We start from the raw sequence: 23,135 nt of genomic DNA, 5'->3' as shown, positions 1-23,135 counted from the left end.
GATATAATCATTGCAGCATCAAGCAATTTGAAACCACACACAATGTTTCACTTTAACTTTCTCATACTTTAGAAATACACATAAATACGAGATATTTGTTTCATTAGGAGGGCGCGTCACATTTTTCATTATAAAGTGCTCTGGGATGTCCAGATGCAGTAGTAAAACAATGTAAATACTTCGATTTTCTGATGATTGCTCAAATTGACAGCAGAATAACAAGGTTAATTGTTAGAACAATTAACTTCAACAAAATCATCATGTTAGGTCCAAGAGGTGAAATCTACATGTTACAAATCATTCACCTAAAAAATCTGTGTGTCTTTTAATGTTTTTTTTGTTGAGAGGATAACCAAATACTATGAAAATTGTCTTGACTCTTAGAGACCTCATGGTGGCACGGTTGGCATAAGACATGGAGATATTTAAGAGATGAAGAAGCATCTGTGGAAAGAAAAGTGGAAAATGATTTGATTCAATGACCCTTCAGCACTAGAAAGGCTAGAGATATAGAAAAAAAACAATCATATACCTCCATATGTTTGGAACAAAGAAACATTTTTTTTCCTTTATTTGCCCCTGTGCACAACAGTTTGAAATTTGTGATTATATTGCAGACTTTATTTAAGGTATTTGTATACATTTTGTTTTGACCATGTAGAAATTACAGCAAATACTCCCCTAATTTCAGTGCACCATAATATTTGGGACATAGCAATGGAATGGATATTAAAATAGTCATGTTGTGGGGGCGTGGCAAGATGGCGTAAGGAACAGACGTGCCTTCCAGTCCTCTCCTGACTCTAACTTATTGTTTTGTCTTTAAGTGCCCGTTAAAACTTTTTTAAAAAGTTTATAAATAGTATGAGATGTTGAATTAATACCTAATGGTACATTTGTTTAAAAAAAAGTAAAAGGAAACATCAACAGATTGTTAAAAAATTATATTTTTCGAAATTATCTGAGCCTGCTTGTTTACAAAAAGCCACGACTCAGCGTGAAATGGATCCAGGAAAACAAGCGAAGAATTCGGCCCTGGAGCTCCGTTCTGATTCCGTAAGTCTTTCTGAAGGTCGTTTTCAGCTGCCTTTAGAACAAAGGGCTGGCCGGATGCCAGTATTTCAAACAACGTCTACTGAGACTTTGACTGCTGAATTAACTGGGGCGCCACCAGTTGGAGAGTTAAAGAGTTGTTATTTGACTGCTATACCACCAGTTATATCAGCTCTTCCAGATACTGACGTAACGAAGCTTTTAAAGGAGGTTTGGATCAAAGATAACCCTGATCATCAGCCTCCTGATACTTCTGGGGGGTCTGTGGCAGGGGCTCTTACACGGAGTCAAACTGCAAGAAAAGCTACTAAATTAAAAGAAGGGATAGAAGGTCCTCTGATTCCACAAGAACAGCAGAATCCCACCATGTCTGGATCTACTGATGTTGATATACTTTTCAAGAGTCTTGAACATAAGATATTTTCTTCAATGATGCATTTAGGTGATTCTATGAATAATTTTACTTCTAAGATTAATGCATTGGTGGATGTCAATACTCAACAGATGGCTGATTATGGAGCTTTTAAAGTTGAAACTATTGAAAGATTTGAGATGTGTGATCAAGGATTATCTGATGTACAAGATCAATTGCAAGATGTGAATAAAACAATTGAAACGTTACAGATTCAGAATAAAAATTTAGCAAAAAAGGTTGATTATTTGGAGAACCAATCCAGATGGAATAATGTGAAAATTGTCGGCTTGCCAGAAGGCATAGAAGGGCCAGATCCAAGAAAATTTTTCACTGAATGGATTCCACAAGTGTTGGGACAAGATAAGTTTTCTGAAGGTTTAATATTGGAACGGGCTCATAGAGCTTTGAGAAGGAGAGCTTTTTCAGGACAGAATCCAAGACCTGTTCTGGTTCGCTGTTTAAATGACTATGATAGAGAGACTATTTTACGTATGGCTATTAGAAATGCACAGCAAAACAAATCTCCTTTGATGGTTCAGAGTAATCGTGTTTTCTTCTATCCGGATTTGAGTCAGGAAATTATGTTTCAACGACGTGAATTTAATTCTGTGAAAGAATTATTGTGGAAAAAATGATATAAGGCAACATTTAGATACCCTGCGGTACTGAAGATTTGTCAGGATGGATATCAACCAAAGTTCTTTGATAATCCTAAAGAAGCTATGGATTTTGCTCAGTCTTTACCAATTACACAATTCCAGGAACGACGTAGTCCTCCACGGTCTCCAAAGAGGGCAGAGCTGCAAGAAGGGAATTTGATTTCTGGAAGAAATGGAAGAAACGGTGGTCGCAATGGCAAAGGAAACTCATTTAATAGATAAGGAACATTTGAAACTCAAACGTGAATGGGTTGGGCACGTTTTTTATTCTTCGTTTAATTCTAAGGCAAAAGGTGTGGCAATTTTGGTACATAAGAATCTACCGTTTTAGTTACAGAGTGAAGAGAAAAATGGTGGAAGATTATTAAAATTAAATTGTACAATCTTTAATGAGGCATGGACTTTGCTTGATGTTTATGCTCCTAATGTTGAGGATACAGCTTTTGTTGTGGATATGTCTTTATTACTTGGACAATCGAACTCTAATGTGATGTTGGGGGAGATTTGAATGTGGTGTTAGAGCCTTTATTGGATAAGTACTCAAGAGTAATTAAGAAGTCTAAGATGGCAATCCAAGTGATTAATATGATGGCAGATTTGAATTTAATTGATATTTGGTGAAGAGTTAATCCTACAGAGAAAGATTTTTCTTTTTATTCCTCGCGACATAATTCTTTTTCTAGAATTGATTATTTTTTAATATCAGCACATTTGCAGGATAGGATTACATCTGTGGAGTATAAGGCTAGATTGGTTTCGGATCATTCATTATTATTATTAGAATATTTGAGTTCACAAAATGTTCAGAAAGCTTCAAGATGGAGATTTAATACTATGCTATTACGACGCGAATTTAATTCCGTGAAAGAACGGTTGTGGAAAAAAAAGACTTAGGGCAACATTCAGGTATTCTGCGGTACTGAAGATTTTTTAGGATGGAAATTAGCCAAAATTCTTTGACAATCCTAAAGAGGTTATGGACTTTGCTCAGTCTCTACCAATCATGCAGTTTCAGGAACGATGTAGTCCTTCAAGGTCTCCAAAGAGAGTAGAGATGTAAGGTGGTATCCAGATTTTTAAAAGAAATGGAAGCATTGTTGATCGAAGTGGTAACGTTGATTTAAAAAAATAAATCTTTTATCTTTTTTTTAAAAGAGTTTCAATAGTTTAAATAATGATGATAGTTTAATGAAATGGGAGATGAGAGAGGGAACTGAGTGGGCACTAGTTTCCAGAAGTCATCAGCTACCTGTGAGTTATCTCACACCCAATATTTTGGGGAGTTACCGCTTTGGGCGGTTTAAACAGGGGGAGGTAGTTGTGACCTCCGACCTGTTTTTTTTTCTTTTTAATTTTTGGGTTAAGAAGTGAAGGTTTTTTTAAATTATTTTTTTTAAATAAATAATTTTTTTTAGCTCTTTGTTTTGATTGTAATTGAGAGGGAATTAGGAGGTTTTTTTCTCTTTTTTTGGGTTTTTTTTCTCTTCTTTCTTTTTTAAGAGAATGATGTCACAGAAGATAAGTCAAAAATTGAGGATGTTGAATTAGATGAAGAGGAAGATGAGGGGAAAGGTGATAAGAAGAAGAAGAAAATGAAGTACAAATACATTGAGGGAGAAGAGTTTAATAAAATTAAGTTAATTTTGATAGAGAATTTTGAAGATGTTATAAATGAAGAATATGGAGAATTTTATAAGAGTTTGAACTTTTTTTTCTTTTTTTTTCTTTTTTTATATAAGGGGAGGGGAAGGGAATAAAAAATTTATTTGATTGTTTTTCTAAGGGATGTTTTTGTTCTCTCGATGAATTATAAAGGAAACTTGGTATTAATGGAAATTCTGTAATTATGTATTATTAATTATGATTTTTTGTATAACAGATATGTGGTTGATATATGATTTTAATATTTGAATTTAGTTTTAAAGTGGATTTCATTTGTTAAATACATGAATTATGTTTGATTTAAATATATGTTTAAGGGTATTTTAGTATTGATATTTTTTTTGTTGTTAGTAATTTTTTTTGTTGTTAAGTTTTATCCTTTTTTTTGTAAGTGGTGTTTTTTCTATTTTATTTACAACATTGTTAATTAATTCTTCACTCTTTATTTTGGGGGGAGGGTTGGATTAATTTTAAATTAGATGATTAATGCTGTGCTATAATTATTGGGGGGGTTAATTTGTGTAGTTTAATGATGTAGTATTCTAATTTTTATTATCTTATTTTTTATTATTTCTTTAAATGTAATTTTTATTTTATTCATGTCATAAAATTTTAAATTAAGTTTAAAAAAAATAGTCATGTTTAGTACTTTGTTGCATATCCCTTACATATAATAACTGCTTGAAGTCTGATGCATAGACATCAGACCTCTACTGCAGCCATCTTCAGCTCCTGCTTGTTTCAGGGGCTTGTCCCCTTAAAGCATGCTCAAGTGGATTTAGATCAGGTAACTGACTTGGCCATTCAAGAATTTTCCAGATTTTAGCTTTGAAAAGCTCCTTTGTCACTTTAGCTGTATGTTTGGAATCATTGTCTTGCTGTAGGATGAATCACCGACCAACGAGTTTGGAGGCATTTACTCGAACTTGTGCAGATAAGATGTTTCTATAAATCTCAGAATTAATTTGCTACTGCATCAGCAGCTACATCATCAATGAAGAGAAGTGCACCAGTATCTGTGGCTGCCATACATGCCCAGACCATAATACCCCCACCACCATGTTTCACAGATAAGGAGGTAAGCTTTGGATCTTGGGCAGTTTCTTTATGCATCCACAGTTGGCTCTTGCCATCATTCTGATACAGGTTAATCTTGGTCTCATTTGTCCACAAGACCTTTTCCAAGAATTCTGCAGGCTCTTTTAAATATTTCTTGGCAAACTGTAACCTGGCCATCCTTTCTGTGGCTAACTAGTGGTTTGCATCTTGCCATACAGCCTCTGTATTTCTGTTCATGAGGTCTTCTGCAGACAGTAGTCATTGATACATCCACAGCTACTCCTGAATAATGTTTCAGATCTATTGGGACAGGAGTTTAAGGATTTTTCTTCATTCTGATGAGAAATCTTCTGCCATCAGCAGTTGGGGGGGGGGGGGGGGGGGAGGGTCTTCCTTGGCCTATCAGTCCCTTTGCAATTAATGAGCTCTCCAGAACCCTCTTTCTTCTTATTAATGTTCCAAATGGTGATTTTGGTAATCCTAAGGTTTGGGCAATTTCTCTTACTGTTTTGTTCTTGTTTTTCAGCCTCATGATGGCTTCTTTCACTTTCATTGACAAAACTTTGGTTTTCAAGTTGAAAAATGGCAAGTACAATCTCCAAAGGTGATCAAAAGCTCAGAAGCAAACCTAGCTCTTTTATACCTACACCAATTAAACATACCTGAGTAATTGAAAAAGCCTCTGAAGCCAAATACCCAAATATTATGGTGCCCTGAAATGGGAGAACTGTAATTTCTACATGGACCACCAAAATGTACACAAATAAACATGAATAAACTCTGGAATGTGCACTTACATGGCATGTGAATTGTTTGATTACATATTTAAAACTGTGGAGTACAGGGGCAAATTATATATATTTTTAAAAAGTGTCCTTGTCCCAAATATTATAACAGGCACGGTAAAGGGCAGAGAAATCTAGGAACATAGAACAGTACAGAAAAGGTGGAACTCTTTAGCCCATTCTCTCTGTGCCAACACATTCCCAATTTAAACAGTTCATCTGCCTATGCATGTTATCTATTGCTCATTTCTCTGCCTCTTAAATATTGCTAACATATCTGCTTCTATAACTTCTCCTGACATCCTTCCAGGTACCCACCACCCTTTGTGATTTTTGTTAAATCTTGCCTCATAAATCTCCTTTAAGCTTTCCACCTCTCATCTTAAGATTATGCTTTGTAATATTTGACATTTCCTCCCTAGTGGCCCCTGAGCTTCCAATGCTTCAGAGTTAATGATCCCATATTTGTCTAACATTTAGCTCAATACCCTTGACAAATTCTTGAACTCGACAATTCCTTCTCCTCCCCCCCAATCAATGATGCACCTTAATCAGCAGTTTTTTTCCCCTCCAAGTTTGTTTAATGTCTTGTAACTAATATTCACTAATCCTGGTGATTCTCTTCTGCCCCCTCTCTAAAACCTCCACATCCTTTCTATAATATAGTGATCAGAATGCACACCATGTTCCAAATGTAGCCTAAACAAAGTTTTATAAAATTGTACATGACTTCTTGACTTTAACACCCTGATCAATGAAGGCAAGCATGAAGTATGCCTTCTTAACCACCCTGTTTATTGGGTTACCACTTTCAGGGACCTATGGGATTGCACCCCATGATCCTCAGTCCACTAATATTCCTTAGGATCCTGCCATTTACTATATAGTAGTCTCTTACATTCGATCAACAAAAGTACTTTGTGTTTGTCCTGACTAAACTCTATCATTTCTCTGCCCCCATATTTCTGACTGAAGGTTGGTGATAAATAGAAATTGCACATCACAAGTGGTGATCATGCTGGTTGAAAAATGGTTAGAGGCTAATGAATAACAAAAGCTATGTTGGAGAGGGGTATTAATAGGAGGTAAATATGTTATCAAATTACCTTGACTGAAAGGAGTTGTCAGGAAGGAGTTTGTACGATCTCCCCTTGTTTGCATAGGTTTCCACCCACTGTTTGAAATGTACCATCGGTTATAGGTTAATTGGGTGTAATTAGGCAACATGGGTTGGTGGGTAAAAATGGTCTGTTTGGCCTGTTGCTGTGCTGTATGTCTAAATTTATATTTAAAATTTTTAATTAAAAAAAAAACCTGAATACTGGAAATGTGAGATTCAAAATTAGAATGGTGGATTATCTGAAAATGTTGAAGTCATTGTAGAATTTGAAAGGCCACTGTGTGCCTGGTCTGAAGATGATGTGCTAAGTCATGAATAATTTTTGCTGGGATTGTGTAGACGGCTAAAGACAGAGTGGTCAGTGCGGCTGTGAGATGGAGAATTAAAATGACAGGCAAATAAAAGCTCAGGGTTATGTTTATGGACTGAACAGGGATATTCTGCAAAGAAGTAACATAATCTGTTTTAGGTTATGAAGAAGAGATCAGATCATGAAATACAAAATTAATGTATTGAATTAGAAGTGCAAATATGTTGTTACTTCATCTGATCATTCAAATAATCTGTTTCTTTTGCATAATAATATAGTTTATTGCATTGCACACTAATGTGGTAATGAGCCTTTGGAACAATCTTGTCATTTATTCATAACTAATACATTTATGAGCTGAATAAATTGCTGCATCTTCAAAATATCAAAAGCACCACTGCAACTACCTGCTCTTCCCTTTTTATTTATGTGAGATTTCACTTGCATAATGTATAAATTCTGGTCCAACAAGAAATTCAATATAATCAATTTGAATTCCCCTGTTTTGTATTGAACTGTATTGCACACTCCCTATACACATACATATCAGATTTTATCATGTCTTCAGTGGGAAATTAATTATGAAGATAATAGAATTTAATTCTAATCAGACATTTATTTTAATCATAGGAAAAGGTGTGATCATATGTAATTATAGAGTTTCCAATGAACAGTCGATCAGGATTCTCCAAACTGAACCACCTTATCTTCATGATGGTGTCCAATCCCTTTGAAGATCTTAAAGCATTTTGCTTCTCTCTGGACCAGAGACCCGACCATTCACCCTCTACCACCACTCTCCTCCACCTGGCAGAACATCCTCCTCAAAACAACTTCTCCTTCCAAATCAAAGGAGTTGCTATGCCTGCCTGTTTGTGGGCTTTGTGCAGCCACGCATTGTGCAAGCCTACACAGGCAAACCCCCTTAGCTCTTCATCCATTAGATGGATGATTACTTCGGGGCTGCTTCATGCACCTGCAATAAACTCGTCAACTTCATTCACTTCGCGGCCAACTTCCACCGCGATCTCAAACTCACCTGGTCCATATCTGACAACACTCTCCCCTTCCTGGATCTTTCTGTTTCCATTGAGGGAGACAAACCTTCCTCGGACATATATTACAAACCCACCAGTTCCCACAACTACCTACACTACACTTCATTACGCCCTTTCCCCTGCAAGGATTCTATTCCCTTCTCACAATTTCTCCATCTCCACCACATCTTTTCCCAAGATGCGGTCTTCCAGTCCAGATCAGCCAAAATGTCCACCTTCTTCCACAAATGTAACCATCAACTAAGCCTTCACCCTCATTCCTCTATTTCCTACTCATCTGCTCTGGCCCCCCTTTTCTCCCCGACACAACAAACACTGGATTCCCATTGTCTTCATCCACCAGCCTTTGCATCCAACACATTATTCTTCATCATGTCCAAGACTTAGAACAGGATCCCCTACCAGATACATCTTCCCCTCTCTGCCTTCCGTAGGGACCACTCGCACTGTGACTCCCTCATGCATTCACCCCTTCCCACCAATCTCCTCACTTTCCCCTGTGGCTAAAAGAGATGCCACATGTGCTCCCACACCTCCATCACCACAGTCCAGGGCCCAAAATAGGCCTTTCAAGTGAAGCAACACTTCACTTGTGTATCCACAGGATTGACTTACTGCATTAGGTGTTCCCTTAGTGGCCTTCTCTACATTGGAGAGACTGGTCGCTGAGTGGGAGATTGTTCTGCTGAGCACCTTCTCTCTGTCCGCACCAGTGACCGAGACCTTCCATGGGCCAACCGTTTCAGTTTCGCATCCCACTTACATACTCACATGTCCGTCGATGGCATCAAATATTTTCCCACCAAGACCATCCATAAATTGGAGGAACAGCACCTGATTTTCCATCTGGGCACCCTCCAGCCAAATGTGATTAACATCGACTTTTCTGATTTCTGCTAACCTGGTATCCTTTCCCCTTTTTATCTCTTCCCCCTGCCTTCTTTCCCTCAGCGCTCTACTCCCTTCCCTCTCTATTCCCCTAGCCATCCTTCCCTCCCTTGTTTGCTTCTGTGCCCTCCCTCCCTTCTCCACCTATTATCTTCTGCCTTTGTGACCATACTCCTCCCCCCATATCTCCTCACTTACCTTTTTATTCAAATGTCGGCCTACATTTTTCCATTCCTTGATGACGGACTTAAGCCCAAAATATCTGTTATGTATCTATCTTTGCTCTATAAAGACACTGCTTGACCTGCTGAGTTTCTCCAGCTTTGTGTCTTTACTTCAACCATGGTGTCTACAGATGTTGTGTTTTACTTTTCATATTTAACAAACCAGGTGCTGGTGACAGTCTTGTAACACTCTCAGTGATAACACATTAGTGAGCTTTAAGACTATGCTTTTATGTGATCTAAGACTTTGTTTATACCAACAAGCCTAATATACGGATTTGATAATATTTTTTGATTAAAAAAAAAAGTGCTTCAATAATTATTCAAAATATAAGAGCAAAGTTCAAAAGGTTGTCATCTGATATTAAATTGTGGATCTATGTGCTGTTTATCATCCATTCATAATATTAACAGAAAAAAATCACAAGAGTAATGAATTGATGATTGGAGCTGATTAAACGAACACAGATTTTCTAATTCAACATCTCTATAGAACCATAGAACAATTACAGCACAGAAACAGGCCCCTTCTGCTCTTCCAGTCTGGACCACAACAATTTTTTGGCTAATCCCAGTGACCTGCACCCTGTCCATAGCCCTCCATACCTCTCCCATCCATGTATCTGTCCAAATTCTTCTTAAATGTTAAAATTGAGCCTGCATTCACTACTTTAGCTGACAGCTCATTCCACACTCCCATCGTTCTCTGCATGAAGAAGTTCCCCCTCACATTCCCCCTAAACTTTTCCCCTTTTCACTCTTAATTCATATCCTCTAGTTTGTATCTCACCTACCCTCAGTGGTAAAAGCCTATCTATATTTACTCTGACTATCCGCCTCAGGATTTTAAATATCTCTATCAAATCTCCCCTCATTCTTCTATGCTCCAGGGAATAAAGTCCTAACCTTTTTAACCTTTCCCTGTAATTCAGTTCCTAAAGTCCAGGGAGTTTGAGTAAATCTTCTCTGCACTCTTTCTATCTTATTAATATCTTTCCCATAGTTAGGTGACCAAAACTGCACAGAATACTTCTAATATGGCCTCACCAATGTCTTATACAACTTTTCCATGACATCCTAACTCCTATACTCAATACTTTGATTTATGAAGGTCAGTATGCCAAAAGCTCTCCCACCTTTCATGGAATTATGTATCTGTATTCACAAATCCCTCTGTTTTACCACACTCCTTAGTGCCCTACCATTCACCATGTACATCCTTTCTTGGTTTGTCCTTGCATACTTCAATACCTCACACTTGCCTGCATTAAATTCCATCCCATTTTTTCTAGCTGGAGTAAAACTCTGCAAGTTTTGAAAAACTTCTTCACTGTCCACAACACCTCCAAATGGAGTCATCTTCAAACTTGCTGATCCATTTTACCACATTATCATCCAGATCATTAATACAGATGACAAACAACAATGGTCCCAGCACTGATCCCTGAGGCACACCGCTAGTCACAGGCCCCCCAGTCTGAGAAGCAATCATCCACTGCTACTCTCTGGCTTCTCCCGTCCAATCATTGTCAAACCCATTTCACTACTTCACCATGAATACCTCGCATCTAAACCTTCCTGATTAACCTCCCATGTGGGACCTTGTCAAAGGCCTTACTAAAGTCCATGTAGACAATATCCACAGCCTTTCCTTTATCAACTTTCCTGGTAACCTCCTCGTAAAACTCTATAAGATTGGTTAAACACAACCTACCATACACAAAGCCATGTTGACTATCCCTTATCAATTTCTGGCTACAAAAATAATTGTATATCCAATCTCTAAAAACACCTTCCAATAATTTGCCCACTATGGATTCCAGGCTCACCGGCCTATAATTTTCATGGTTACTTTTGGATCCTTTTTTTAAGCAACAGGACAACTTGAGCTATCCTCCAATCCTCCGGTACCAGACCTGTGACTAAAGATGTTTTAAATATTTTTGCCAGAGCCCTTGCAATTTCTATACTAGCCTCCCTCAAGGTCTGGGAAATATTTTGTCAGGACCTGGGAATTTATCCACCCTTATTTGCTCTTAGACAGTAAGCATTTCCTCCTCTTTAATGTGTATATGTTCAATGACCTCACTGCTTTTTTTCCTAGTCTGTTTCCTGAGTGAATATTGATGCAAAAAAATCATTTAAGATCTTCCACATCTCTTTTGCTTCCATACATAGCAGACCACTCTGATCTTCAAGGGGACAAATTTTGTCCCTTACTTTCTCTTAATACACCTGAAGAAACCCTTAGAATTTTCCTTCACATTGTTGGACAAAGCGACCTTATGTCTTCTTTTAGCCTCCCTGATTTCTTTCTTGAGGTTTTTCTTGCTTTTTATATCCCAATCCACACATTCTAGATCCATTCACATTTCCTCAGAAATGGCCTTTCTCCAATTTCAAATCTCAAGCCGGCCCAGACCTATCCTTCTCCATAATTAACTTGAAACTATTGGGATTATAATCATTGGACCCAAAATGTTCACCTACACGTAATTCTGTCATCTGTCCGGTCTCGTTCCCAAATAGGAGATTCAGTGTTGCACTCTCTCTAGCTAGTACCTCTATATTGATTTAGAAGATGTTTCTGAACATATTTGTCAAACTCCCAGCCATCAAGCCCTTGGAGTCCCAGTCAATATTTGGAAAATTAAAACCTTCTATGATCACAAACATATTTCCTGCAGCTGTCTGCTATTTCTCTACAGATTTACTCCTCCAATTCTCATTGAATAACAAGAGGTCTATAATATGACCCCATGAGTAAGGTCATACCTTTCCTGTTCTTCATCTCCACCCATATAGCCTCAGTAGACAAGTCCTCTGGTTTATCCTGCCAGAGTGCAGCTGTGATATTTTCCATGACAAGCAATGCCACTCCTCCCCTTTTCATTCTCACCCACCCCACCCCCATTCTATCACATCTAAATAATAGAAGCCTGGAACATTGAGCTGCCTGTCTTGCAACTAAGTTTCACTAATGGCCATAATGTCATAATTCCATATGGTATTGTCTACACAGAGTTTCCTCTGAGTACTCCAATTTTCTTCAACATCCTATTACTGTGCAGTACGTCTAATGTCAAAATTATAATTTAATGATAGAAAGGGAAGCATGGTGTTACTGGTCAGGAAAATTGTCACAGCAGTGCTCAGAAAGGACAGAGTGAAAGGCTTGTTTATTGATGCTAACTATGTGAAAATGAGGACTGAGAAAGGGATGACCATATTAATGGAATTATATTATATTATATTATATATATAGTCAGCAGGAATTGGAGAAGCATATTTGTAGAGAGATAGCAAGTAGTTGCATGAAACATAAGGTTGTGACAGTAGGTGATTTTTAACTTTCCACACATTGAGTGGGATTCACAAACTGTAAAAAAAAAGCTATCGGGTTTGAGATTACCAAATGTGTTCAAGAAGGTTTCTGAAATCATATAAAAGTTCAAACTAGATCTGGATCTCCTATTAGGGAATGAGACAGGGCAAGTGACAGATGTATGTGTAAGGGAACACTTTAGATCTGGTGAACATAATGTCATTAGTTTCAAAATAATTCAAAAATCAAGATTGTATTATTGTTATGTAATAAAGCAGAAAATGAAACATTACACAATTTTTTTTAGTCTAATTTGCCATCAGCAAAAATTGCCAGGTGGAGGGGGGGAGGTCATGTGATGCCATAGGAAACATAGCGCTCCCTTACGACTCACGGGGATTTTAATTTTAAAAAGTGTTAATTAAGTAAAGTTTTTATCATTAAAGTTATTTTAAAGTCTTTTTAAAGTATTGATAACTTTAACTCTAATGTCACTGAAAAAAGAAAAAACTCCAAAACTACACAGGAAGACAAATGCAAACCGAGGAAAGAAAAAGAACCTGGGCCTACCTCTCCAAATGAAGCCAGCCATTGGAGTTCTTCTTGGACCTGGTGGAGATGGCCCTGGAGAGGGACCATCTCATGGAGACATCTCCGCAAAGATGGCACCGTCCCGAAAGTTAATTCTGCACTGTGCACGCGTGACAACTCACGCATGCGCGCTATGGATGAAAAATTAAAGGGAAAAATCTTACAGCACCCCGAGTCTTCAGGAAGACGAAGACAACTTACTTGGTATGGAAGATTAGTGATTCTACAAGTGAAGAAGATAAAAAAAATTGATAAACTTGCAAATGCAATGGAGAATAATTTTAAATTTTTAACTGGAGAAATACAACGTTAAAATTGATCTAACCAAATCAATAAATAATGTTTCAGAAAGGGTTGATAAATTAGAAGGAAGAACTCAAGACAACCGTGAAGAAGTTCAACACATGCAGAAAGAACAAATGTTAATAAAGACTCTGTTACTGCTTTGGTTTCTATGAATGAAAAATTGTTGGAGAAGATTGATATCTTGAAAAATTACAGTAGGAGGAATAATCTTAAAATTGTTGGAATGTCTGAAAATAAAGAAAGCCAAGATGTCATTCATTTTTTTTCAAGATTGGATACTGCAAATATTTGGATGAAAAAACTTCGAAGAGAAATTTTGATTGAGAGAGCCCATAGAGCTCTCTGACCAAAACTGGGACTGAATCAAAATCAGATTTTTAAATTATCAAAATTGAGAGAAGATACTTGGTTTGGCAATGAGAAGAGCTAAAGAATATGGACCTTTGAATTATGAGAGTGATAAGATCTTTTCTTTCATCCTGATCTGAGTCCAGCTCTTTTGAAGAAGAGTAAAGTGTTCAATCAGGTTAAGAAGACTTTATATGATAAAGGTTGCAGATTTGTGTTGCAATATCCAGCTACTTTGAAAGTTTTTATTCCAAATCAGCAGAACGTCTTCTTCACCAACTATATTCAGGCCGAAGATTTTGTTAAAGATCTGCCCATTGGCTCGATTACCACAAGAGGACTTGTTGAAATGATTTCTCCCCTTTTTATAATTTTTCCCCCAGGAGTCAGGGGTTGTGTTTGTTAGTTTTTGTGACTACATGTGCTTTCGTGGATTAACCACAGCCCGTAAAATGGAGGGTGGTAGCACTGATCTTTCTGGCATTTTGGGGAGGGAGGGTTTTCTTTTTTTTTGTTTCTTAATTTAATACTTTTCTATAATATTTTTATTTTGAACAAGTTCAGTGTTTTTTTGATTGCAGATGATGACACCTCAGACCAATTTATGGCATAGGGATTACCTAAAGTGGAAAGAAAAAGGTTGAGAACTACTGCTGTAGATCATAATCCCATTTAAAAAAAATGGTTTGCATAAAGCATCTGAGGATGGATAAGACACACAACTCTTTGAGGAATGTAATTGGTAGGCAACATTTATACCTTGTTTCTCCTTGAACGTGGTAATCCTTCAACACCAAATCATGGTGTCTGTTTCAACAACAAAAAAATCCTGGGTATACATGTAAATGTTTGCCTTCAAGTGGATGGAGATTAGAGTGTGGTCCTGTAAGGTAAAAACATCATGAGATGGGACCAGAGAAGGAGTCACCCAGTACTAAGGAGTAACAGAATGCAGATGTGACCTTGTCCACTCAAGATAAGCTTTGCACTAACAAGAATGATGTGCAGCAGACTAACAGAGAAGGATAGCAACAGTTTATTCATTGGACAATGTCATGGTATGATAATTTACTAAGTACGTATCCTGAGGTATAAAAAAACACCACTTGCTGATAACGGCAGAATGTGCCTTCTCCAACTAACACTGTTAGTTACAAGTGTTACAATCCGGTAATAAAGAACAAAGAACCTTGATTTCGACTCAGTCTGGTGTCTGACTCACTCATTCATGAACAAAGCAGACCTAACAATTCATGAGCACACCAGATTTTTATCTGTAATCGAACAGCAAAAAAACAACAACCCTACATATGCTGAAAGTAGAATATGAAAATAGAAAATGCAGAAAATAGTTTGCAAGTCAGACAGCATTTGAGAAGAAAGATGCAGAGTCAATGATTCTGGGTCCATGTCTTTTTCAAATGCCACTGACCTGCAATATTAAATCTGTAACTCCTTTCACAGAAGCTGTTTGATCTGCTGATTATGCCCAGTTTCTGGTTTTTCTTGGCTTTTGCTGCTGCTCGACCACTTTTGGACAAGAAAAAATGCAAACAATATCAAAGATGACAATTAAACTGGTATATTTCTTATGGTCAAGTATTATGGATGGATAATTAATTATTTTACTTTTTGCAGGTGTCAGGTTGACTTACAAGGCTTAAGTAAGGAACATACACACAAACTGGACCTTGCCCTCTCAGAAGGAAAAGGTCACATTGTTCTACTGGTCACTCTGACAGCAACTTCTCCAGTTAGTGACTCTGATCTCATGGTACTGGACAATGAGGAAGAACGAAGAAAAATAATGGCAAGATATGTATGTATTACCACACCAATATTTGCAAGCAATATCAAAGTTAAATTTTAATATCAATTTAAAGTTTATTTCTGAGAGTATTAAAAAGGAAGAGAATGCCCATGTGGAGGTTAAAGTTAAGATAATCAACTAAAAAAAAATAACTGCTGGAGGAACTCAGCAGGGCAGGCAGCATCTGTGAGGGGATGGATTGTCAGTGTTTGGGGGTCAACATTCCTAAGCCAGGGTCCTGACCTGAAATGTTCACAATTCTGTCCAGCCAGGTCAATTCCTCCTGCAGTTTGTTTTTTGCTCCAGGTCCCAGCACCTCATTGATGTTTAATGTTGCTGAAATGCCAAGATTTTTTTTTAAAAAAGATCTAAAATGATGTAATTGAAGAAAAGAACTATCTGAATCAGCTTTTGTTTGTTTGCCTGCAGGAGATTATCATTGCATTTCTATTCTTACCCTGTTGCTCTATAAAATTGCAAATTGACTTGTGTTCAATCAAACTTTGCATTTGGTATACATTCAGTACTGCATTAAAGAAATGAGGGTTAGATTTGTGCCTATTTTTTTTTGCTTTTGGGGAGATTGCCAACTTCACATTGAAGAGATAATCTGATTTATCAGTTCATTATTCAAGTAAAATTGTGGATTGCTAAATATCCATGATGATACGGAAATTTTAATGTCAATGTAAGGGAAGCCCTCGGGCTATGAAATGGTCCTGTCCCTGAAAACTCTTCATCATGTGATTTTTTTTTTTTTCTTCCTTAAATTGGAAATGAACAAAATCAACATGTGAGAGAACAAGCAGGTTTGGGAAGAGTGACTGCCAGCTGGCTTCGCTGACTTTGTGAGTAAGAAAATCATTTTGAAATGATGAAGTGATTTGAGAGGCTGGTGCTGAACCATATTAGCTCCTGTCTGAGCAGTGACTTGGATCCATTCCAATTTGCCTACTGTGGCAACTGGTCGATGGCAGATGCTGTCTCTTAGGCTCTTCACAAAACCATGGTACATCTAGACAGCAAAGATGCATACATAATGATGCTCTTTATTGATTACTGATTGATTATTGATTATTGAATACCATCATCCCCTCAAAACTAATCAGTAAGCTCCAAGACCTGGGCTACAATACCTGATGAGCAACTGAATCCTGGATTTCCTCACCTAAGACCCCAGTCAGTTCTAATTGGAAAAAGCATCACCTCCACAATCTCCATCAGGGGCACCACAGGGTTGTGTACTTAGTCCCTTGCTCAACTTGCTTTATTACCTATGACTGTGTGGCTAAGTACCACTTCAACAATATAACCCATTATATAAATGTTATTGCAAAAAAAGCAAGTCAGCACTTCCTCTGGAGTCTGTGGAGGTTTAGTGTGTCATCAGAAATATTGGCAAAATTCTGCAGATGTGTAGTGGAAAGTGTGCTGACTGGCTGCATCACAGCCTGGTATGGGAGCACCAATACCTCTGAGCAGAAAATATTGCAAAAGGTGTCATGGACTCAGCCCAGTACATCATAGGCAAAACTGTCTCAATCATTGAGCGTTTATATCTAAAAGTTGCCATTGGAGAGCAGCATTAATTATCAAGGATCCTTGTCACCTAGGCCTTGATTTTTTTTTTCTCACTGCTGCCGTCAGGAAGGTGTTTTTTGGGGTTTGAATGGGTCCCACAGGTTAAGAACCAGACCAAAGTTGAGGTACAAAGCACACATTTATTTTGGGGATGCAAACGGGACAACAGGGTCAATATTGCTAGGGAAACCTATACACACACACAATCTTCTTCTTTGGCTTGGCTTCGCGGACGAAGATTTATGGAGGGGGTAAAAAGTCCACGTCAGCTGCAGGCTCGTTTGTGGCTGACAAGTCCGATGCGGGACAGGCAGACACGATTGCAGCGGTTGCAAGGGAAAATTGGTTGGTTGGGGTTGGGTGTTGGGTTTTTCCTCCTTTGCCTTTTGTCAGTGAGGTGGGCTCTGCGGTCTTCTTCAAAGGAGGTTGCTGCCCGCCAAACTGTGAGGCGCCAAGATGCACGGTTTGAGGCGTTATCAGCCCACTGGCGGTGGTCAATGTGGCAGGCACCAAGAGATTTCTTTAGGCAGTCCTTGTACCTTTTCTTTGGTGCACCTCTGTCACGGTGGCCAGTGGAGAGCTCGCCATATAACACGATCTTGGGAAGGCGATGGTCCTCCATTCTGGAGACGTGACCCACCCAGCGCAGCTGGATCTTCAGCAGCGTGGACTCGATGCTGTCGACCTCTGCCATCTCGAGTACTTCAACGTTAGGGATGAAAGCGCTCCAATAGATGTTGAGGATGGAGCGGAGACAACGCTGGTGGAAGCGTTCTAGGAGCCGTAGGTGGTGCCGGTAGAGGACCCATGATTCGGAGCCGAACAGGAGTGTGGGTATGACAACGGCTCTGTATACGCTTATCTTTGTGAGGTTTTTCAGTTGGTTGTTTTTCCAGACTCTTTTGTGTAGTCTTCCAAAGGCGCTATTTGCCTTGGCGAGTCTGTTGTCTATCTCATTGTCGATCCTTGCATCTGATGAAATGGTGCAGCCGAGATAGGTAAACTGGTTGACCGTTTTGAGTTTTGTGTGCCCGATGGAGATGTGGGGGGGCTGGTAGTCATGGTGGGGAGCTGGCTGATGGAGGACCTCAGTTTTCTTCAGGCTGACTTCCAGGCCAAACATTTTGGCAGTTTCCGCAAAGCAGGACGTCAAGCGCTGAAGAGCTGGCTCTGAATGGGCAACTAAAGCGGCATCATCTGCAAAGAGTAGTTCACGGACAAGTTTCTCTTGTGTCTTGGTGTGAGCTTGCAGGCGCCTCAGATTGAAGAGACTGCCATCCGTGCGGTACCGGATGTAAACAGTGTCTTCATTGTTGGGGTCTTTCATGGCTTGGTTCAGCATCATGCTGAAGAAGATTGAAAAGAGGGTTGGTGCGAGAACACAGCCTTGCTTCACACACAATACGCAAGGGGTAAATGTACACTTTGGATAATGAGGGAGAAACCGACAGAAGACTGGGGGAAATTACATGAATACACACATTTAACAGTCAGGATCTATATGATACCGGTACAGACACTGTTCTTGCTAACTAACCTTGGGACTCACCCCAACTCAGTGCGAAAGGTGCTGCCTACGTGCCACAAGGAGTCCAAAAGAGGCAGAACAAAGGGGCACATGGTCCTTTGTTGTTCTGCAGGCAGTACTGAGGGGCCAATCACTCGGGGCAGGCTGGGCACCATTGGCTGTTGTGGCCAATGGCTCGAAGCCAAGTGCAGGGGCTCAGCTGAGGTGATTCACCTGGACCAATTGGGTTAAGATCAGGGCTGAGTCAGGGCAGGCTGCCTGGACTGCAGCACTGGGTGATTTAGGTGGGCCAATTGCAAGGGTCACCTTGATGGCTTAGGGTGAGTCTTTGACCTTTATTGGCAGGTAATGTGTCCTCCAAACAGGAGCTCAGCAGTGCCACCAGGTGGTGGATGCTGCCTCTCCATGACAGAAGGAGATACAGGTACCTCAGGTCCCTCTAGGTTCAAAAATAGTTACTACCCCTCAACTATCAGAGTCTTGAATAATAGGGGATAACTTTATTCATTTAGAGACTCATTTAAGGACTCTTATGCTCATTATTTATTGATGTTGATTTATACCTGTACAGTTTGCTTACAGTTGACAGTTTATAGATACTGGGCAATTGATTTGCTATAAAAGTTTAAAAGTTCAGAAAATTTTAATAATGTCAAAAATAATGTGTAAATCAGGAGCCAAACCTTGTTGCGTATGAATAATATTTATTTTTGAAACATCTTTGCACATCTTAAATTCAGTGGATTCAATTCTTGAAGCTAGCAAATCACAGGAAGTAGATAGAATTTGTACACAAAACCTTAAGGAAGCTCAATGGATAACATGTCTTTATAACGTTATAAACAGAGAATATAGTTTCTCTGTACTGGATCAGATGAGAAGCATATGTTTATGACAGTGAGTTTATTCAAAAGTGAAAAAAGTGACTCGTAATAGTGCAGACCGTCTTTTTGGACAGAAGGTGCAGTCCATGATGAGTATACCAATGAGAGGTTCAGGAATCTTTGATAGCTGCTGCAAAGAAGCTGTTCTTGAACCAAGACATGCTTTTGAACCTTTTGCCGGGGTAACAAGCCCTGCCACAGTTGAGGGATGTCTGAGATTCCAGCTTGGTCTGGAATTGTCTGTGTGTTGGTGATGTCCTTCTGGAGGTTGCACCTGGACTTTCTCTGTGTTTCGGAATCTTCAGTCCTCAACACTACAGATTTGGTCAACAGCAATTTGCTGATCTCTTGATTTGATTTGGATACACCTGGATCATCTTAGCAGGAGCACACAATTCCTGATAAAGTCAGTAACAACTGTGGCATGTTCATTCCGTCTACTGCCATTTCCTTGAATATTTTCTAGTTCACCAACTCCAGTCAGTCAGCAATCTGTTCTTTTGCCTCTCCAGATCATCTCTGTGCAGTCTTCACTGCTGGTTCCATACTCTTCAGCTGATTTCTGTGACGCTCTATCAATAACCAAAGACTGATAGGCTTTTACTACTATAAACTTTGGCACATCTCATGTGGTTGACCTGAGACCCAAGCTTGTTCTGGAAGAGGGGGTTATGGCATTTCTACCTTTATTAGGGGAATCAAAGGGGGAAGAGTCACAGGTACAATCAGCAAGGGGTGGGTCACCCATACATGTACAAACAGTAATACAGTGGTTCCACCACATTCTGTTTGCAGGAAGGAAGAGGACAGCCAAGTGATCTGACTGTCCAAAATATGGGCATGGAATGGAGTGGTAGGCACCCTTTGGTAGTCTAGCAGTGGTTGAGACTATTTGATCCCCTGATGTTGCAGGAGACATGCTGGTGGTGTTTGGGAGACCTTTAAGCTGGACTGGTTGAAATCCACCTTGATGACTGAGAAGGCATTGGCTTGCACAGTATGATATTTGTTGATAACGGCATGTAGACCCTCCTTAATGCCTGCCTGTGCAGGGATATAGACTGAAGTCAGGACAACTGATGTAAATTCCCTCAGCAAGTAGAATGGTCGGCAACAGGTATCTCAGGTGAGGGAGCAGTTGTAGAGCAGGATCGCCACACCTGAGCACCATTAAGAGTTAACCATGAAGCCGTCACTGCTTCCTCTTTCTTGACATGAGGTTCATGTGACCTTCAGGCTAAAGGACTGAGTTGGGGTGAACCACGTCTCTGTGAAGCAAAGTACACAGCAATTCTTGTGTCTTCCTGACCTCAGGTCTTGAATTTGATCCTTCAGAGACTGTACACTGGCTAAAATGATGCTCAGGGTGGCAGCACAGACGTTTGATTTTTAGTCTTACATGGAACCCTCTTCTGTGACCATGTTTCTGAAGCCTCCTTGTGGTTTGGAGGCTCCTATTGTAAAAACATTGTTAAAAGCAGAGGTCATCCATGCAGGATCAGCACTCACAGGTTACTCACCTGTACAGAATCTATACGGGTCACATGTACCGTCTTTTAGATAGAAACAAACGACAAGGTCTATCCGGTTTACCTTTGTTGATAAATATGTGCAATAAAACAGGATCAAATTGTTGACAACAGATAAACTTTGAGAAATGTGGCATTGTTAGGGCCCCAGAAGAAGGCCATTCAGTCCTAGTAAACCAATTTTTAAATTTCTATATTTTTTTTAAATTTCAGAATCAGAATTTATTGTCATGAACAAGTCATGAAATTCATTGTTTTATAGCAGCGTCAGTGTGAAAACATTCATATTATAACCACCTTACAACAATAAATAAAAATTGTTCACGAAAAGTCAAAGTAAGGCAATGTCTTTGATTCATTGATCATTCAGAAATCTGATGGCAGCGGGGAAGAAGCTGTCCTTGTGCTGCTGAGTGCTCGTCTTCAGGTTCCTGTACCTTTTTCCCAATGGTAGCAGAGTGAAGAGGGCGTGGCCTGGTGGTGGGGGCCCCTTGGGGATAGAGGCTGCTTTCTTAAGACACCACTTCTTGTAGATGTCCTTGATGGATTGAAGACTGGTGCCCATGATGTCACAGGCTGATTTAACCCTCTGGAGTTTTCTTCTTTTCTTGAGTGTTGGCACCTCTGTTGGTTCAATGTGATGAATAATAAACAACCTGGAGATTATAACTTTCCTGAATTCTTCCCTCCCTAATCTACAGTTGCATCTAGTTGTTGCATTTACCTTCTACATTCAGACTTGTGGTTTATTTTATACAGCCACTGAATTCCAGGAAATTATTCCCAATTCCTGGAACGCAGTCTGTGTGAAAAGATCAGAACTGGAGTAAGGAACTCATTCCTATTCTGTCTTTTTACCTCCTCAATCCTTAGTTATTTTCATGGATTGCCTGTGGTCTAAACTGAAGTGCAGGCAATCGAAGAGCAACGACTAATGAATTCGACTTCCAGTTGCCTTAAATACCAGCCTTTATGTATTCTATCGGAACTCACAGGGTGAGAAGGATATCTGGAGTTTTGGTCATTTCTGTGTGAACAGCCACTCCTGGAAGGTAGGGAGACATTTCAGAATGGAAAAATCATGAAAGTTCTATGTTTAAAAAAAATATTACTGCTACAAGGTCCTTCTCTGCCTGAGTCACTTTGCTACCTCTTTATAAAATACCTTTTGCTCTTTTTTGTACATCATGAAAGATTTAATTAGTTATTTTCAATGTTCTGTGTCCAATCTTCAGACCCATCATCCAACCTTTGTTCAATGATGTACAATTTCCTTCAACTTTGAAACCATAACTATCCACGAGACTTCACCTGGAATGTTTCTTTCTCTTTGGAATGCTTGGCTCACCCGTTTCCATGCCAACCATATGCTTCTCTATCTTGCCTTGTCTAAATGTGGTGAAAGGCTTTTTTTTAGCAAAAATAGACTTTATTCACAATAAATAATTTTCAATAAAAATGTCCAAGGTCTCTTCCATCCTTTATGTCGCATCAATATATTTCTGCCACTGTACAAAGTTACATTAATTTTCTATTGAGCAGCATGGCCACTATTGTGACACCTTGGCACCAGACTGCTGCAGAATAGCAGTTGCTTACATGCTTCACTAACTAGTGTGACAGAGTATTTAGAGGTGGCTTGGGAGGAATTGCGAAAGCAGCTTGCATGCACTCATTTTAAAACACAGGACTTTTGCAGAATGCTTTTTGCAAGAGGCAACAAAGTATCAACATACAGCTGATCTTTGCAGGCAGAGGAGAACTGTTTTGCTCTCAGAGAGTGAGGGAGTGAAACAGAGAGAGAGGAGACAGAAATCAGTTCCAGAGGGACAAGCTGGAAAACTTTGGAAGGCTGCCTGGTCAAAGGAGAAGACTGATGGTCTGAAAGGTGACCTGAAAGAAAGAGGATAATCTGAGGAACCCTGAAGGGAGAAAGTTTCATCGGCAAGACTGATTGAGAAGGAGTCAGTTGTGGATGTCCTGGAAAAGGAATCACTCTC

At 39.3% G+C, this 23,135-nt stretch overlaps 1 protein-coding gene and 1 long non-coding RNA gene across 24 annotated transcripts in view; one reads left to right on the top strand and one right to left on the bottom strand.

Annotated features, from left to right (window-relative positions):
* The window catches only part of mctp1a (multiple C2 domains, transmembrane 1a), a 534,415-nt gene that overhangs the window by 182,210 nt on the left and 329,070 nt on the right, over nucleotides 1-23,135 (top strand). For all 20 annotated transcript variants that reach the window (XR_011342276.1, XM_069891645.1, XM_069891672.1 and 17 more), the window contains one exon: nucleotides 15,442-15,622. Coding sequence is in view for 19 of the 20 variants with exons in the window: in XM_069891645.1 (XP_069747746.1) it covers nucleotides 15,442-15,622 (181 nt within the window). In the remaining variant the exon portion in view is untranslated. The remainder of the gene's footprint in view (nucleotides 1-15,441; nucleotides 15,623-23,135) is intronic.
* LOC138739510 (uncharacterized) lies at nucleotides 53-22,456 on the bottom strand. Of its 4 annotated transcripts, none has more exons than XR_011342297.1 (5): nucleotides 22,301-22,456; nucleotides 15,236-15,333; nucleotides 14,563-14,686; nucleotides 13,129-13,372; nucleotides 53-444 (listed from the first exon to the last, which is right to left on the bottom strand). It is a non-coding gene; the product is annotated as an uncharacterized lncRNA (long non-coding RNA). The 4 variants fall into 4 exon arrangements; XR_011342298.1 differs by having other exon boundaries at nucleotides 13,129-13,280; XR_011342299.1 differs by lacking the exon at nucleotides 14,563-14,686.

The sequence above is a fragment of the Narcine bancroftii genome, chromosome 1 (genome assembly GCF_036971445.1).
Source record: "Narcine bancroftii isolate sNarBan1 chromosome 1, sNarBan1.hap1, whole genome shotgun sequence".
Taxonomy (NCBI): Eukaryota; Metazoa; Chordata; class Chondrichthyes; order Torpediniformes; family Narcinidae; genus Narcine; species Narcine bancroftii.
The sequence above is the reverse complement of the archived record's forward strand: the minus strand, read 5'-3'. Positions and strand labels throughout refer to the sequence as shown.